This window comes from Hemitrygon akajei, chromosome 1, assembly GCF_048418815.1.
Source record: "Hemitrygon akajei chromosome 1, sHemAka1.3, whole genome shotgun sequence".
Lineage (NCBI taxonomy): Eukaryota > Metazoa > Chordata > Chondrichthyes > Myliobatiformes > Dasyatidae > Hemitrygon > Hemitrygon akajei.
In genome coordinates this window covers 188,344,895-188,362,416 of record NC_133124.1, presented here as the reverse complement: position 1 = coordinate 188,362,416, position 17,522 = coordinate 188,344,895, and the positions used below count along the sequence as shown (strand labels likewise).

At 47.1% G+C, this 17,522-nt stretch overlaps 1 protein-coding gene across 1 annotated transcript in view; it reads right to left on the bottom strand.

Annotated features, from left to right (window-relative positions):
• The window catches only part of lgi3 (leucine-rich repeat LGI family, member 3), a 44,077-nt gene extending 38,886 nt beyond the window's left edge, over positions 1–5,191 (bottom strand). Inside the window, exon 1 of the mRNA XM_073056827.1 lies at positions 4,622–5,191. Coding sequence (XP_072912928.1) covers positions 4,622–4,779 — 158 coding nt within the window. The 5' untranslated portion in view covers positions 4,780–5,191. The remainder of the gene's footprint in view (positions 1–4,621) is intronic.
• Between the last annotated feature and the right edge of the window lie 12,331 nt (positions 5,192–17,522).

Sequence of the window (17,522 nt, the reverse complement as noted above, 5' to 3'; positions counted from 1 at the left end):
CATTGAGTACAGGAGCTGGGGCATTGGGCATAGGAGCAGGGGCATTGGGCATAGGAGCGGGGGCATTGAGCATTGGAGGAGGGGCATTGAGTATAGGAGATGGGGTATTATGTTGCAATTGTGTAGGTTGTTGCTGAGGAATACTGTGTACAGGTCAGGTCGCCCTGTTACAGGGTGATGGAGTTAAACAGGAACAAGTACAGAAAAGATTTACAAAGATGTTGCCAGGGCTACAGGTCTGTATTACAGGGGAGAGGCTGGTCATGCAAGTTCGTTATTACTTTGAGCACAGCAGAATGAGGGGCGAACTTGTAGATTTTGGAACTTGAGTACATAGAAAAGGTGGATGGTAAAATTCTTTGCCCAAAGGTTTGGGAATCCAAAACTAGGGGACTTTTCAGGCAAGAGAGGAAAGATTTTAAGAGGGGCAACTTCCTCACACAGATGATGGTAAGCATTTGAATCGAGCTGCCAGAGGAAGTGCAATTTCCAGTAAGATGGCAGCACGTGTGAACACAGCGGCCTCTCGGGGGCCGGACAAAGGTGCTTCCTTTTCTTCTGAGGTGTCGAAGGGACCGGCTGTGATGTTGGAGAAGGAGCTGGACAGGACATCGGAGGAGCTGGCCGGGATATCGGGGGAGCCCATTGGGATATCAGAGGAGCTCCTCAGCGTGTCCGAGGAGCCAGTCTGGTTTGGCGGAGACCATGCTCCTGCCTGCTACTCAGAAGCATTGAAGTCGGTGCCGTATAACCCGTGGGAGATTGCCTTGGACATTCCAGTTGCGATCATGAGACTCTTTTGGACAGTGATAATGTAAGTTGCCACAGGCCTGTTATCCTAGTCTGGTGGAGGGACAGGTGACGTGGGAGCTGTGTGGCCTCGGCTGTAGCGAGGACTAGGCTTTAAGCCTCGGGCTTGCCTACTGCTGCAGACCAGGTGAGAAACACAAAAGCGCTACAGAGTGGTGTCTGTACTTGGCTGGACTCTGGCCTCTCCTGTAGGTGCTACCCTCCTACATTCGAGCCTTGGAATGACAGGCTAGATTGTGTGTGTCTGTACACTGCTGTGAGATTGAACCACTGATTGCTGGACATTGCTGCTCAGGGTCTTGGACTATGCATATGTTTTTTTTTTCGAGTGAATATTCTACTTTGCTCGCTATTTTGAATTATGTTACTCGCTGTTTTGAATGTTACTTGCCATTTTGAAGTTTGCTTGCTATTTCGAATGTTTTGCACCTTGGCCCCAGAGGAATGCTGTCCTGTTCAGCTGTATACCTGCATGGTTTGAATGACAATTACACCTGATTTTGATTCGATTTGAAGTGGTCAAGGTGGGCCAAGTAGTATAATATCAGAAGCACTTAAGAAATACACGATAGGTACATGGAGGCTTGGGGTTTGCAGGGAGCTGGGCCGAAAGTTGGAAATTGGGACTAGCTGGGTGGGCAATGTGGTTGGCATGGACTGAAGGGCCTGTATCGCTCTATGACTCTGATTCTGTCCTCGGCCTGCTGTGCAGGGGGGTGGGGTGTCACTGACAGTTAATGTGAGAATGCTGCAGGGTGCTTCACATCTGCCTGAAGGGACTCTGGACATGATGGTCACTGATCAATGTGACCTAGACCAGGTAAAGAAATTAATGACGCAGCAAGTAGTCAGGGAGAGTTGCAGGACAGAAACAGGCTATTCGGCCCACTGAGCCCATACTGAACATGAACCACCCCTTTACACCAGTCCTACATTAGTCTTTCTTTATTCTCTCAACATTCTGATCAACTCCTTCCAGGTTTTCCTCTCACCTACACACTGGGGACTATTTACAGCTGCCAATTAATGCTCCAAAAAACTGGAAAGCGGGAGGGAGCTGGGGCACTCCGGGCAAACCCGTACAGTCATAGGGGGAACATATGCTGTGGGGCAATGGCTCTACTACCCACGCTATTGTAAATCAGAAATAAAAACGCAGGATGTCGAACGGAGAGCAACAGGCTGATGTTTGAGGTCAAAGACCCTTTATCAAAAACTTCCTGAAGTCTGTGCCCTAATCCGAAATTGCCACTGTACCGCCCAGTTTTGGTTTGTGAGAATGTTACTGAAGCCTTTCCGGAGGAAACTTGGAAATCTGGAAGGAAGAGTCTTTTGGATCAGTTATATTTTTAAACACAAGAGATTCTACAGACGCTGGAAATCCAGAGCAACACACAGAAAACGCTGGAGGATCAGGATCTCAGCTTGACAGCCAGCATCTCCGGAGGGGGATATCCAGTCAACGTTTTGGGTGGAGAGTAAACCTAGCAATTATAGGCCTGTCAGTTTGACGTCAGTGGTGGGTAAATCAATGGAAAGTATTCTTAGAGATAGTATATATAACTAGCTGGATAGACAGGGTCTGATTAGGAACAGTCAACATGGATTTGTGCGTGGAAAGTCATATTTGACAAATCTTATTGAATTTTTTGAAGAGGTTACGAGGAAAGTTGACGAGGGTAAAGCAGTGGATGTTGTTATATGGACTTCAGTAAGGCCTTTGACAAGGTTCCACATGGAAGGTTAGTTAGGAAGGTTCAATCGTTAGGTATTAATATTGAAGTAGTAAAATGGATTCAAAAGTGGCTGGATGGGAGATGCCAGAGAGTAGTGGTGGATAACTGTTTGTCAGGTTGGAGGCCGGTGACTAGTGGTGTGCCTCAGGGATCTGTACTGGGTCCAAAGTTGTTTGTCATACACATTAATGATCTAGATGATGGGGTGGTAAATTGGATTAGTAAATATGCAGATGATACTAAGGTAGGTGGTGTTGTGGATAATGAAGTAGGTTTTCAAAGTTTGCAGAGAGATTTAGGCCAGTTAGAAGAGTGGGCTGAGCGATGGCAGATGGAGTTTAATGCTGATAAGTGTGAGGTGCTACATTTTGGTAGGAATAATCCAAATAGGACATACATGGTAAATGGTAGGGCATTGAAGAATGCAGTAGAACAGAGTGATCTAGGAATAATGGTGCATAGTTCCCTGAAGGTGGAATCTCATGTGGATAGGGTGGTGAAGAAAGCTTTTGGTATGTTGGCCTTCATAAATCAGAGCATTGAGTATAGGAGTTGGGATGTAATGTTAAAATTGTACAAGGCATTGGTAAGGCCGAATTTGGAGTATTGTGTACAGTTCTGGTCACTGAATTATAGGAAAGATGTCAACAAAATAGAGAGAGTACAGAGAAGGTTTACTAGAATGTTACCTGGGTTTCAGCACCTAAGTTACAGGGAAAGGTTGAACAAGTTAGGTCTTTATTCTTTGGAGCGTAGAAGGTTGAGTGGGGGACTTGATAGAGGTATTTAAAATTATGAGGGGGATAGATAGAGTTGACGTGGATAGGCTTTTTCCATTGAGAGTAGGGGAGATTCAAACAAGAGGACATGAGTTGAGAGTTAGGGGGCAAAAGTTTAAGGGTAACATGAGGGGGAATTTCTTTACTCAAAGAGTGGTAGCTGTGTGGAATGAGCTTCTAATAGAAGTGGTAGAGGCAGGTTCGATATTGTAATTTAAAGCAAAATTGGATAGGTATATGGACAGGAAAGGAATGAAGGGTTATGGGCTGAGTGCGGGTTGGTGGGACTAGGTGAGAGTAAGTGTTCGGCACGGACTAGAAGGGCCGAGATGGCCTGTTTCCGTGCTGTAATTGTTATATGGTTATTATATCATAGTGACTGTAGAGGAGGTCCAAGAGGCCGTGGGCTGACGTGTCAGAATGGGAATGGGAAGTGGAATTAAAATGGGTGGCCACCAGAAAATGCTGCCTTTTGTGGCGGACAGAGCAAAAGTTCTCGATGAAGCCCCAGCCTACGTTGGGTTTCACTGAAGCCTTTCCAGAAGAAGGGCACAAAATCTGGAAGGAGCAGTCTCGGATCAGTTATATTTTTAAACACCGGATGCAAGATATGACCCCCAACAGACTCACTGGTTAAGTGAAGAAAAGCTAATGGATTCGGCCCACGGGTTAAGCTCTCCCAGCCATTGAGCAAATCTACATGAAATGTTGCCGTAGAAAAGTAGCATCCATCATCAAGGATCCTCATCGCCCAGGCCACGCCGTTTTGCGCCATCAGGTAGAAGATACAAGAGCCTCAGGACTCGCAGCACCAGGTTCAAGAACAGTTACTACCCCTCACCCATCCGGCTCCTGAACACAGGAGGATAATGGTGTTCCCGCATCCGCTGATCTCACTTTCAGGGCTCTTTATCCTGTTATTTCATCCTCTCGTTATGTATTGCTATTTATTTCTATCTGTATTTGCACAGTTTGTTGTTCATTGATCCTGTTTACAGTTACTGTTCTATCGATTTGCTGAGTATGCCCGCAGGAACAGAATCCCAGGGTCCTATTTGGTGACATGAATGCACTCTGATGACAAATTTCATTTGACTTGGTTTCCCTCAGCTGGAGGGACTGTTTGGGGCCCTGAATGGTAGTGAAGGAGGGGAGTAGAGGGTTAGGTGCCAGGAGGGTGCGATTCAAACAGGGAAATGATGAGGATGTTAAGATGTAAAGATTATGACGCAGGTCTCAGTGGATATTCGGCCCATCATCCCCTTTTCTAACTTGGGAGCAACAGGTTGTACTCACATGGCGATCAGGTCCCCAGCGAAGGTTTGCGGGATGGATTTGGCGCCCACGCAGAACGCGCTGTCCCTCGTGCAGGAGCAGGTCGCCGGGCATTTGGAGTCTCTGGACCACTTTGCCTCCACTGACAGGCACAGCAAGAGGATCCAGGGCAGAAACATCCCGGCAGGGGCTAATTAATCCCTCAGAGTGGCGGCTCTCGAGCTCCGACCGACAGCGGATTTCTCCCCAAGCCTTTAATCCGGACTATTCACGTTCGTGAGTGGGCAAATCAGGTCGGGAGGGAGGGGGCACTTCAGGGCTGCTACCCACTTAACATTCCAGGCCTGCCCTCGGTCGCTCCAGCTGGTCAGTCCCCTGCATATTAATTCCTCGCTAACAATGGCCCGTGTTGAGAGTTATCTCCGCTCAGTGTGAAGCTCTGAGACTTGTCAGTGACAGGCAAAGAGAGTGGAGAGCGAGATGAGGAGTGTGTCAGAAAGTCAATGGATCAATTGTCGAGTAAGTGAAGTCACGGGCACGTATCGATGGCTCTCGAACCACTGCTCAAACCGAGGTCATCAGCAAAATCCGAGCTCCCGTAAGACAGACCAGAGCCCGTCCCTCTTCGATGCAGAGATCTCACCCCCTCGGTCTGGTGTGAAAGGACCCCATCTGCGCTGAGCTTTACTCCTTTGTGCCAGTAGCAGCCATTCCCAGCACACCCTCCTGCACGGTGCTGAGAGAGGCTTGGGCTGCGTTGTCACCCATTCTTGTATCGTACATGTGCAGTGTAGAATGTGATAGTGGGACTCTCCGGTCTATCACTAGCGTCCGACGCAAAACAAGAAATGCACAACACCGCGCTAGTACTGATAGCCCTAAAGCCCCAGGTTCAATCCTGTCCTCGGGTGCTGTCTTCGTGAAGTTTGCAAGTTCTCCCTGTTCCGCCCGGGTGTTCTGGTTTCCTTCCACATCCCAAAGGTGCGCTAGTTAGAAGGTTAATTGGTCACTATAAATAGACTTAAGTTAGAGGGTAAACTGCCCTGAGTGTACCTGGGTGGGAGAGAAACCGGGGAGTGTACAAGGGAACATTACCAAGAAAGAAGTGCAGAAATGGGATTACTCTATGAGCTGGCATCGTCTTGATGGGCTGAACGGCCTCCTTTAGCGTTGTATGGGAACGTGAGATGCCATACTGTTATTTAAAGCTAAAGACAGGATCGAACAGTAAGTCAATCTTCAGGGAAATTACGGAATTTATTAAGGACTAATAAGAGCACTCAGCAATTCGCAAGAAAATTATATTAAAAATATGCTGACCTTGCATTATCATAATTCATTAAAATATTATTAGCAGAGTAGATAAAAGCATAGCTAATGGCTGCTGCCTTTCCAAGGCTACCTGATGAACAACAGCTCAGGATCTGAGGGTGACGTATTAACATGGAAGGGTGATTTGCTTAGATCAAGTTGGCGTGTTGCCTCCCTGGTGCCAGGGTCACAGGAATTGCAGGACATTCTGACGGGGGCGGGTGAGCAGCTGGAAGTCATGGTGCATGTAATGAGATAGGTAGAAGGGCCGAAGAGCAGGGCAGCAGAGGTTTCAATCCACGGATTGCATCCAACGCCGTGAGCTAGTGAGTGGAGGGACAGAGAGATGAAACATGGCTGAAGGGATGGTGCGGGAGGGGGGGGGGGGTTTGGGGGCTTTCGTTTCCTGGATCATTGTGACTAGCCCTCAGGAAGGTGGGGCCTGTGCACAGGAGCGAGACCCCCTTCCTTACTGGGAAGTTCACTTGCAGTGTTCAGGGAGGTTGAAACTGAGTTGGCAGGAGAAGGGGACTCAGAGCATACGTACACACATCAAGAGCAACAGAGTAACTAGAGAGAGAGGGCAGGACCACTCCAGGAGAGCGACTGGAACATGGGCTTGGAGGCGGATGGTGTCAGTGAGTACTTTGCCTCAGCATTCACCAAGGAGAAGGACATGGAGAAAGGTGAGATCAGTGTGGAGAATGCCATTATGCCAGGGTAACCTGAGGTAAACAAACAGATAGTGTTGGATTTCTTGAAGAATGTGAAACTGGTTAAATCTCCAACGCCTGATGAAATAACCATAGGTTATTGATAGAGGCAAGAGATGAGGTTGTTGAGACCTTGACTAAGATTTTTGTATCTTCGCTCGCCACAGGCGAGGTCCTGGAGGACTGGTGAGAAACTGGTGTTTCTTTATTCATGAAGGGAAATAGAGATAATTGATGTGTCTGTGTATACCCCCTCATAAGCTGGCCCTTTTCCCGCTGCTCTCTCCTGAGCTTCTCTTTATTCTTCAGGTGATGTGGTATTTCCCACCCACCTGTTTGTCTCCTCGGCTGTCGTGGGGAGTGCTGGGTCTGTCTGTTCCTCCATCTGGGATGTCTTTGGATGTCAACAAGCTGCGTCCTGAAGCGTGCTCATGGTTCCCTCAGCATGGGAACCAGGGAGGGAGGGAGGGTGTTACCTCCAAAGGAAGAGCGTCAGAAGTATGACATTCTGAAGCAGGTCCTACACGGTAGGTTGATTCAGAGGGTAAAGATGCATGCGAAACGGAGTGACTTGCAAGCCTGGATTCAGAACTGGCTTAGCCACGGAAGACAGAGAGTAGGTGAGGAAGGCTGCTGTCCTGGATGGAAGCACATGAGCGGTGGCATGTCTCAGGGTACGGTGCTGGAACTCTGTTTATCAATGAGCTGGATGAAAAATTAGATGGGTGGATTAGCAAACTTCCTCGCGCTGGGGCTATACGGCGTTGAGGCGCGTCCCCTGGGTGGTGGATGGGGGATCCCTCGTGGGAGGGGTGCACCGGATAATATGGAAGAAGGTGCCGCGAACCAACATAGCCTAGGAGAAGGAACTCCAATTCCAAACCCGGGTAGATAGGACTCGTTAGCCTTGGATGGCAGCCTATCTAGGGTAAACTCTGATTTCAAACCCGGGCAGGTGGAGCTCGTTAGCATGGAAATGCCATCGCCTAGGGGAAGGTGACCCTGACAGAAAACCCCTGGTCCTCCAGGTTGGGGGTTGTGCAATGGGCTAACAACCCTTTACAGATTGTCAACCACTAACCCAGATCTGGGGAAAAGCAGGGCCCCGTTCAGGAGGCTGATGACGCGCTGCAACCAAACCCGTCAGGAAGCTGACAACCCTCCCTCACCCGAGGAAAACCATAATGGAGGTTCGACAATCACTCGAATGGAATCCACAAGGGAAGAGAAGAAGAGGTCGCCCAAAGCAAACCTGGAGGTGTAGGCTTTTGGATGAACTGAAAGCCGCCGGCCAAACTTGGGAGACTGCAAAAACATCTGCTGGAGATCGCAGGAAGTGGAGGACTTTTGTTGAGGCCCTGTGCTCCATAACGAGCGAAAAGGATTTAAAAAAAATTAGCAAACTTGCAGATTACATTTGTTATGAATGTACCACAGCTCTGAGGGGCCGAAGGGTGTGGGACCAGCCCCCTCCTTCCGGAGAATCGCAAGATCGCTATTAATTTGGGTCTTGGACCCAGGAAATGAGAGACAATGCAACGGATTTGACCATTGTTCTTAGAGACACCTGTGTGAATTGCAACTCTATAGTACGTGCCAGCTATCAGGGACATGGACACCCTCGGGCAATGTGGGGTGGGGATTGTATCACCCTACCTTGATTGACATTTACAAATCTGCCAGTCATGATAAAAAGGAGACTGCAGGAGGCAGTACCCCAGCGACGCACCAGAAGGAGAGACCATCGCTCATTGCTCCCATGAGGACGGGAAGCTGTTCGGGAGCCATGTGTGATCCGGTTCCCCTAGCTTGGGGAACGAGTGGCTGATAACCCCGAAAAAGACTTTGAAATGACAACGGGGAACCCACATTCCCGATTCAACGAGTTGAGTCCAAAAGGCTGGCAAGTTTATTTTCTCTCTCCAACACGTGAGACCCCAGCAGTCCCTGAAAGGCTAAAAGCCTGTATGAACTTCCGAGACTTTGATATTTCCATCGGACAATAGTCTTACCCCTAGACAAACGATAGAGCGACTTCTTATTGTTGATTATTACTATACCCGTGCTTTAGATTGAGTATTGACCACGTATATTATCTGAATGTTTGTATTAACCTTACTTTTGCACCCCTTTATAAATAAAAACGTTTAAAAATAGTACCATCAGAGTTCAGCGGACCGCTCTCTCTTTGCTGGTAAGTGACCCAGTTACGGGGTTCGTAACACATTGTCCACAACTCAAATCTCGGCGGCAAGGATCATCAGAGAATACAATGGGATCTAGGTCAGTTATAAATGGGCAGAGAAGTGGGAAATAGAAGTTAATCCATGCATATGTGAGGTGTTGTACTTCAGGAGGTCAAATGAAAAGGGAAGCTACACAACATAAGGTACTATGTTGAATGTAGGCCCTACGAAACTCCTACAATAGAAACATGGATGTTGTCTCCCTCTCGGACTGAACTCCACCTCAGGGTTCCTTCACCTTAATGTCCTTAATCAAATCTGGTTCATGACACGACATCCTGTCCAGAATTGTCTTTTCCATAGTGGGCTCAACCGCAAACTGCTCTAAAAAGCTATCTGTTATCCCATTCGGATACGGCCCAAGTGCGGAGTGAGAGGCACTGAAGCAGTTCGATAGTTCACAGACTTCAATGCCAACAGTGTTAAAGGGAAAATAAAACAATAAACGCTAGGCCAAATAGGGCCGTTAACTAAAACTCTCAAATAGCAAATGAAGTCTACATTAAGGCTGAAAGGAAAATCTAAACATTAAACGAATACCTCTAGTCTTCAGAATCAGTTGACTTGACAGTCCAATTTCTCAGGGAAGGCCAAATGCAAACAGGTAGCTGTGCTCTGTCCAAGTCTTGACAAGCACTACGACAACAAGTCTGGAGTTAAGTACTATCATGATTAAATAATAATTAGCTGACACGTGCAAATTCACGAGCACAATTGCCGTACCTACTGCGCTGCCGAATCCGTGGTTGTGACACCATCAAACAGGCATTCTACAAATTCCTTCTGTTGGGATCCAGCACCAGCCTGATTTTCCCAAACTACCTGCAAATGGAAATCCCCCATGACCTTCATAACATTGCCCTCATTGCCTTGCATTCTCCGATTATAATTTGTAACCAATATCCTGGCTACTCTCTAAAAGCCCAAATGTAATTCCCATCAGGGTCTTTTTACCCTTGTAGCTTCTTATCTCTTCTCTTCCAAGTCTTCTGATCCTATCCCACCTCCTTCTAAGGATTTGATAGTGTTTTCCACCAATGGAGCCACCCCACCCTTTCTGTCCACCTGCTTGTCCTTTTGATGCGAAGACCATAAGACATAGGAGCTGAATTAGGCTATTTGTTCCATCGTGTCTGCTCCGCATTTCATGATGACTAATCCATTTCCCTCTCAACCCCATTTTCCTGCCTTCTCCATGTCACCTTTCACACCCTGACAAATCAAAAACCTATTGTCCTCCACCTCAAATACACCCATTGACCTGGCCTCTGCAGCACCTGTGACAGCAAATTCCACAGACTCTCCACCCTCTGGCTTCTCCACCTCCATTCGAAATAGATGTCCTCTATTCTGAGGCTGTGACCTCTGGTCCTAGACTCCCACATCATAAGAAACATCCTCTCCACATACACTCTATCTAGGCCTTTCAACATCCAATAGTTTTCAATGAGATTTCCTCTCTTTCTTCTAAATTTCAACGATTAAAGGCTCAGAGCCATCGATTGCTTCTCATATAATAAGCGTTGCTTCTCAAAATCATTCTTGTGAACTTCCTCTGAACCCTCTCCAACGTCAGCACATCCTTTTTAAATATGGGGATGCGAACATTGCATTTGCTTTCCTTGCCACTGACTCATCCTGCAAATTAACCTTTAGGGGACCTTACATGAATACTCCCATGTCCCTTTGCACTTCCAATTTTTGAATTTTCTTCCAGTTTATAAAATATTCTTTGCTTTTATTCCTTCTACCAAAATGCAGAGCCAAACACTTTCCAACACTGTATTCCATCTGCTACTTCTTTGCCCATTCTCCTAATCTGTCCATGTCCTTCTGCAGGGTCCCTGCTTCCTCAATACCGCCCTTCCACCTATCTTAGTAACATCTGCAAATCTTGGCCATGAAGCCATCAATTCCATCCTCCAAATCATTAACATATAACATAAAAAGAAGCAGTCCCAACACCAACCCCTGCAGAACACCATTAGACATTGGCAGCCAATCAGAAATGGTTTCATTTGTTCCCACTCTTTGCCTCCTGCCAATCAGCCAATGCTTTATCTATGCTAGAATCTTTCCTGTAATATCATAGGCTCCTGACTTGTTAAGCAGCCTCATGTGTGGCACCTTGTCAAAGGCCTTCTGAAAATCTAAGCACACAACATCAATTGTTTCTCCTTTGTCTATCCTGCTTGTTATTTCTTCAGATTATTCCAACAAATTTGTCTGACAAGATTGTTCCTTGAAGAAATCAGACTGACTTTGGTACGTGCTTCCAAGTATCCCGAAGTCACATCCTTAACAATCAACTCCAACATCTTCCCAACCACTGAGGTCAGTCTAACTGGCCTATAATTTGCAAACATGAGGAAATCTGCAGATGCTGGAAATTCAAACAACACACACAAAATGCTGGTGGAACGCAGCAGGCCAGGCAGCATCTATAGGGAGAAGCACTGTCGACATTTTGGGCCGAGACCCTTCATCAGGACTAACTGAAAGGAAAGGAAAGGACTTTCCTTTTAACTTTCCTTTCAGTTAGTCCTGACGAAGGGTCTCGGCCCGAAACGTCGACAGTGCTTCTCCTTATAGATGCTGCCTGGCCTGCTGCGTTCCACCAGCATTTTGTGTGTGGCCTATAATTTCCTTTCTTCTGCCTCTTTCCCTTCTTGAAGAGAGAAGTGACATTGGTAATTTTCTAGTCCACTGGACCTTTTTTAGTCCATGATCTAGGGATTTTTGAAAGATCATTACTAATGCCCCCACAATCTCTTCTAGTACATCTTTCAGAACCCTATGGAGCAGTCCATCTAGTCCAGGTGACTTATCTACCTTAAGACCTTTCAGTTTCCCAAGCACCTTCTCCCTAGTAATAGCAATTGCACTCACATCTGCCCCAACGGTTTTGAACTTCTGATTTATTGCTAGAGTCTTCCAAAGTGAAGACTGATGCAAAGTGCTTCCACCATTTCCTTGGCCCCCATTACTACCTCTGCAACATCATTTTCCAAAATCTACCTTTGCTTCACTTTTACTCTTTATATATTTTTAAAAAAACGTTTGGTATATTCTTGATATTGTTGGCTAGTTTACCTTCATATTTCATCTTTCCCTCCCATGGCTATTTTTAGTTGTTTTCTGTTGGGTTTTTTTCAAAGTTTCCTAATCCTCTAACTTCCTACTAACTTTTGCTCTATTATATGCCCTCTTTGGCTTTTATAGAAACATAGAAAACTTACAGCACAATACAGGCCCTTTGGCTCACAGAGCTGTGCCAAACATGTCCTTACCTTAGAAATTACCTAGGGTTACCCATAGCTCTCTATTTTTCTGAACTCCATGTACCTGTCCAGGAGTCTCTTAAAAGACCCCATCGTATCCACCTCCACCACCGTCACTGGCAGCCCATTATGTTAGTGTTGACTTCCTTTGTCAGCCACAGTTGCGTCATCCTTCCTTTAGAATAGTTCTTCTTTGGAATGTATGTATCCGGCACCTTCCAAATTGCTCCCAGAAATTCCAGCCATTTTTGTTCTGCTGTCATCCCTGCTAGTGTCTCCTTCCAATTAATTTTGGCCAGCTTCTTTCTCACGCCTCTGTAATTCCCTTTACTCCACTGTAACACTGATACATCTGACTTTAGCTTCACCCTCTCAAATTGCAGGATGAATTCTATCATATTATGGTTACTGCCTCCTATAGGTTCCATTTTCTTAAGCTCCCTGATGAAGTCTGGTTCATTACACAACATCCAATCCAGAATAGCTGATCCCCTAGTGGGCTCAACCACAAGTTGCTCTACAAATCCCCCCCCTCTCGGGATCCAGTACCAATCCACCGGCGTATTGAAATCCTCCATGACTATCATAACATTGCCTTTTTGACATGCCCTTTTTATCCCCGATTGTAATTTGTACCCCGCATCCTGGCTGCTGTTTGGAGACCTGTTCATAGATTCCTTCAGGGTCTTTTTACATCTGCAGTTTCTTAACTCTACACCCAAAGATCCTACATCCGATCCTTTGTCGCCTCTTTCTAATGATTTGATTTCATTTTTTTTACTCAACAGAGCCAGTTAATCCTTCTGCCTACCTGCCGATCTTTTCAGTATAATGTGTAATCTTGGATGCTAAGATCCCAACTATAATCTTCTTTCAGCCACGGCTCAGTGATGCGCTCGATGTCATATCTCTAACTGCACTACAAATTCACCTACCTTAGTCCATATACTGCATGCATTCAAATGTAGTCCTGTTTCTGCCACCCTTCTCAAGTTTGTACCCCTTTTACACTACAACTCATACCACTGACAGCCATTTTTCTCTAACGTCTGCTTGTCCTGCCTGACAGTCTCACTACACACCGCGTCTGCCCTATCACTCCAGTTCTCACCACCCTGCCACGTTAGTTTAAACCCTCCCCAACAGCTCTAACAAACCTGCCACAAGGATATTTGTTACCCTTGGGTTCAAGTGTAACCCGTCCCTTTTGTACAGGTCATACCTTCTCCAGAAGAAATCCCAATGATCCAGAAATCTGAAACCCTGCCCCTGTACCAGTTTCTTAAACACACATTTGTCTGCCAAATCATCCTATCCTCACTTTCACTGGCACGTGGCACAGGCAGCAATCCAGAGATTGCTACCCTGGAGGTCCTGCTTTTCAGCTTTCTCCCTAGCTCCCTGAATTCCCTCTTCGGAACTCCTTGCTTTTCCTACCTGTGCCATTGGTTCCAATATGTACCAAGACTTCTGCTTGCCCTTTAGAATATCGTGGACCTGATCTGAGACATCCCTGACTCTGGCACCTGGGAGGTAACAAGCCATCTGGATGTTTCCTTTGCATGCACGAATCTTGTGTCTACTCCCCCGTCACTACTGTAGTCCTCCTGTCCCTCTTCCTTCTGAGTCACAGCGCCAGACATGGTGTCAGAGATCCGGTCCCTCCTGGTACGTACCCCTCAAAGGTATACAATGTGTTGTACTAATCAATGAAGGGAAGGGCCATAGGGGTACTGTCTACTGGCTGCCTGTTTCCCTTCCTTCTCCTGATAGTCACACATTTATCTGCCTCCTACAACTTCGAGATGTCTCCCTCCAGTTCCTTAACACGCTCTCTGAGGAGCTGCAGCTGGGTGTAGCTGGTGCAGATGTAGTTACCCAGGAGGCCAGAGATCTTCCAGAATGCCCACATCTCACACCAAGAACACAACACAGCCCCTGGAGCCAATCTCGCTGCTCAAACTATGGACTAACAGATGAAGAATGAAAAAGAAGACCCTAACTTCGTCCAACATTGTTTCCACCTAAGCCTGATGAGCTGAAGCCTCTCCGCTCTAACACTGGTCCGCTCTCACAATGGCCACTCTGCTGCCCTGCTTGGTGACTACGCCACCATTAAAAACCGAAATCCTGCAAAAGCTTTTTTAAATCTCTTGCTCCTGGACTGTGTGAGGCTTTCTGCGTTGATTTGACAGCCACTGTACCACGGAAAAAAGCTTTGGACGTTAAGCTCTTAGCTGTGATCTTCTTTCAGCCATGACTCAGTGATGCCTACAATGTAATTCCTACGAGTTTCTAACTGTGCTACAAGATTATCCTCCTGATTCTGTATATTTTGTATTCAGTTATAACACCTCCAGTCCTGCATTCAATACCTTTTCAATTTTGCCTTCATAGTGTCATGGTCCGGTCCAAAGTCCGCATTCCGGTTCACAGTCCGGTCCGCTGACTCCGGACTCCGGGTCCTCCGACTGTCCCTTGTTTCGGTTAGACTCAAGCATTTGCACCTGATGCTCATCTTGTTGGTTGGGAATACAAGTGGCTCTGGGATTGAGTGTAGTTGGGGGGCTGTCTTGTCAGTTTCTGCTTGGAGCAACCCACTGGTGGAAGGCCAGTACAGTCAGTGAGTTATGGATTTGGCTGTTCCGTAGCCTGCTGAGGTTACTGGCCGCCTCGAGTCTTGGAGCCATCCCAGACTGAGCTCCCTTCCTGTCCCTTGCCTCTGTTGGGTAAGCCAGGCCGATTGCTGTTACCCTGCGGTTGGTTCTGACCCTTCCTGTCCCTTGCCTCTGTTGGGTAAGCCAGGCTGTTTGTTGTTACCCTGCGGTTGGTTCTGACCCTTCCTGTCCCTTGCCCCTGTTGGGTAAGCCAGGCTGTTTGTTGTTACCCTGCGGTTAGTTCTGACCCTTCCTGTCCCTTGCCTCTGTTGGGTAAGCCAGGCTGTTTGTTGTTACCCTGCGGTTGGTTCTGACCCTTCCTGTCCCTTGCCTCTGTTGGGTAAGCCAGGCCGATTGCTGTTACCCTGCGGTTGGTTCTGACCCTTCCTGTTCCTTGCCTCTGTTGGGTTGTGTCCTGCGTCCTGCCCAGGAGTCTAGCTTCAAGGACCCAAGACCCAAGAACTCCAGGCCCCAAGACTCTAGTCTCGAGCTACCCAAGAACTCCAAGGTCCAAGGTCTCCAAGTCTCCAACTCCTAGAACCCAGGCCTTGTCATGTCTTTGCCTGGTTTGGGGGTCCGAGCTTGAGTCAAGGCCCAGGCTCTGGGTCCGTGTCCAGTCTTGAGCTCGGAGCCCACCCCAGGCTCCTTGTTCCTAGGCCCCCATCCCAGCCCTGCTTCCCCAGCCCTGTCTGTGACCTGTCCCGTCCTGTTCCTGGTACTTCAGTGTCTGTGTCCTGCATTTGGGTCCATTCCCAATGCCCCCTTATGACACATAGTTACCAGAAATTAAATTCTTATCGCTTTCTAAACCCCTCGTCTTCTTTTTATTCTGGTGATTTCCATAAACTCTGTTGCAGTCTCATTCCCTTTTGCTTTATCCTTGCTTTTCCAAACTGTTAAACCTACCCCTTCTACTATTTAACTTAAATTCCTATCCACAGCCCTAGTTAAGTGATTTGCCTCGACCCTGTCTCCAGCATGGTTCTGGTGGAGCCTGGTCAATTGGGACAGCTCCGTCTTTCCCCAATACTTGTGCCAATGTCCCACGAATTCAAACCCACTTCTCCCACAGTGTAACTAACACACGGTTCTGTGAAGTTGTTGGTACATGGCTGAATGGCAGGCGAGGGCAACTCAATATCTCAGGTATAGGATTTGCAGGTGAAACTGGAGGTGGGTGGGGAGGGGAAGGTATTGCCCTGTTAGTCAAAGGCTGCTTTATTTCAGAATTTAGAAAATCTATTCCAGAAGTGTCCTGAAACAAGGCCACATGGGTAGAAATTACGATAAAAAAGGGTGTCATCATGTAGCTGGGGGTGTGTTACAGATCTCCCAATGGTCAACAGGAGGTGGAGGAACAAAGATGTCACCAGATGTCGGAGAAATGCAGTAAAAATGGGGTTATTGTACTGGGGTATTTCAGTTTCTCGAATACTGACTGGGACTATCTGAACATAAAGGCTCAGATAGGCCGAAATGTTGAAAGCTCCCAAGGGAGCTTTATGACACAGAGCATAATCGGAATCAGGTTTACTGTCACTGAAGTTAGTCATGAAGCCTGTTGTTTTCTGGCAGTATTACATTCACACACTCCTTCCCATTACTCCTCTGGCGTTCTGGGCAGAAATGAAGGTCCTCCATCTCTGTATAGAAGGTTTCTTCATTGCTGTTTCCCTAACAATTGTTTTTTGACCAGTCAGGGTTGTTCACCCTGAGCTGAACCCCCAAACCTGGAGGACCAGTGAACCACTCTGAGTCTGGCCTCTACCCTTTGACCTGTTTGGCATGGGTGACCCTATCAAGAGCCAAAGCACGAGGCCCTGACTCCAAACAACATCGTTCTCTGGGTCATTGAGGCACGCAAGCCTCCAAACCCAACGACAAGTTTGTGGTCCTCCTGGAGGAGTATTACAGTCCAGGCATAACAAATTTCTATAGGTTATAATTAACTTATTTATATAAACAAACAAATAAAAAAATGAATGATGCACAAGAGGAATAGCTAATTCATGGATTCATAGACCATTGAGTAAACTCCAATGAGAGAGAGAAAGAAGCTGTTCCTAAAACGTTGAGTGTGTACCTTCAGGTTTCTATACCTCCACCCTGATGGCAGTCATGAGAAGAGGGCATTCCTGGGTGGTGAGGGTCTTTAAAGATGGATACCACCTTTTAGAGGGGCAGCATGGTAGTGAAGTGGTTAGCATACCATTGCATAGCACCGGCGACCTGGGTTTAATTCCCGCCCTTGTCTGTAAGGAGTTTGTACTCTGTTCCCAAAGATGTACCGGTTAGGGTCAGTGAGCTGTGGGCACAGTATGCCCGCAGCTTACTGACCCTAACCGGTACGTCTTTGTTAGTGTGTTAGTGCTGGAAGTGTGGCCACATTTGCAGGCTGCCCAGCACAATCCTTGATGATTTGACGCAAAATGACACATTTCACCTCATGTTTCGGTATTCCCATGTCCACTTGGGAAGTAATGCCAATCTTTACCATTACCTTTTGAACACGTCCTCAGTGGTGGGAAGGAACGTGCCTGTGACAGAGCTGGTGGAGTTCACAACCCTTTGAAGACTCTTCCATCCTGTGCATTGGGGTCTCCATGCCAGGGAGCAATGCAGCTAGTCAGAGGGCTCTCCACTGAACATCTCTACAAATCTGCGAGAGGAAAGGAACATCATTGGACCTAGTCTCGGGGACTGAAGCTGGACAG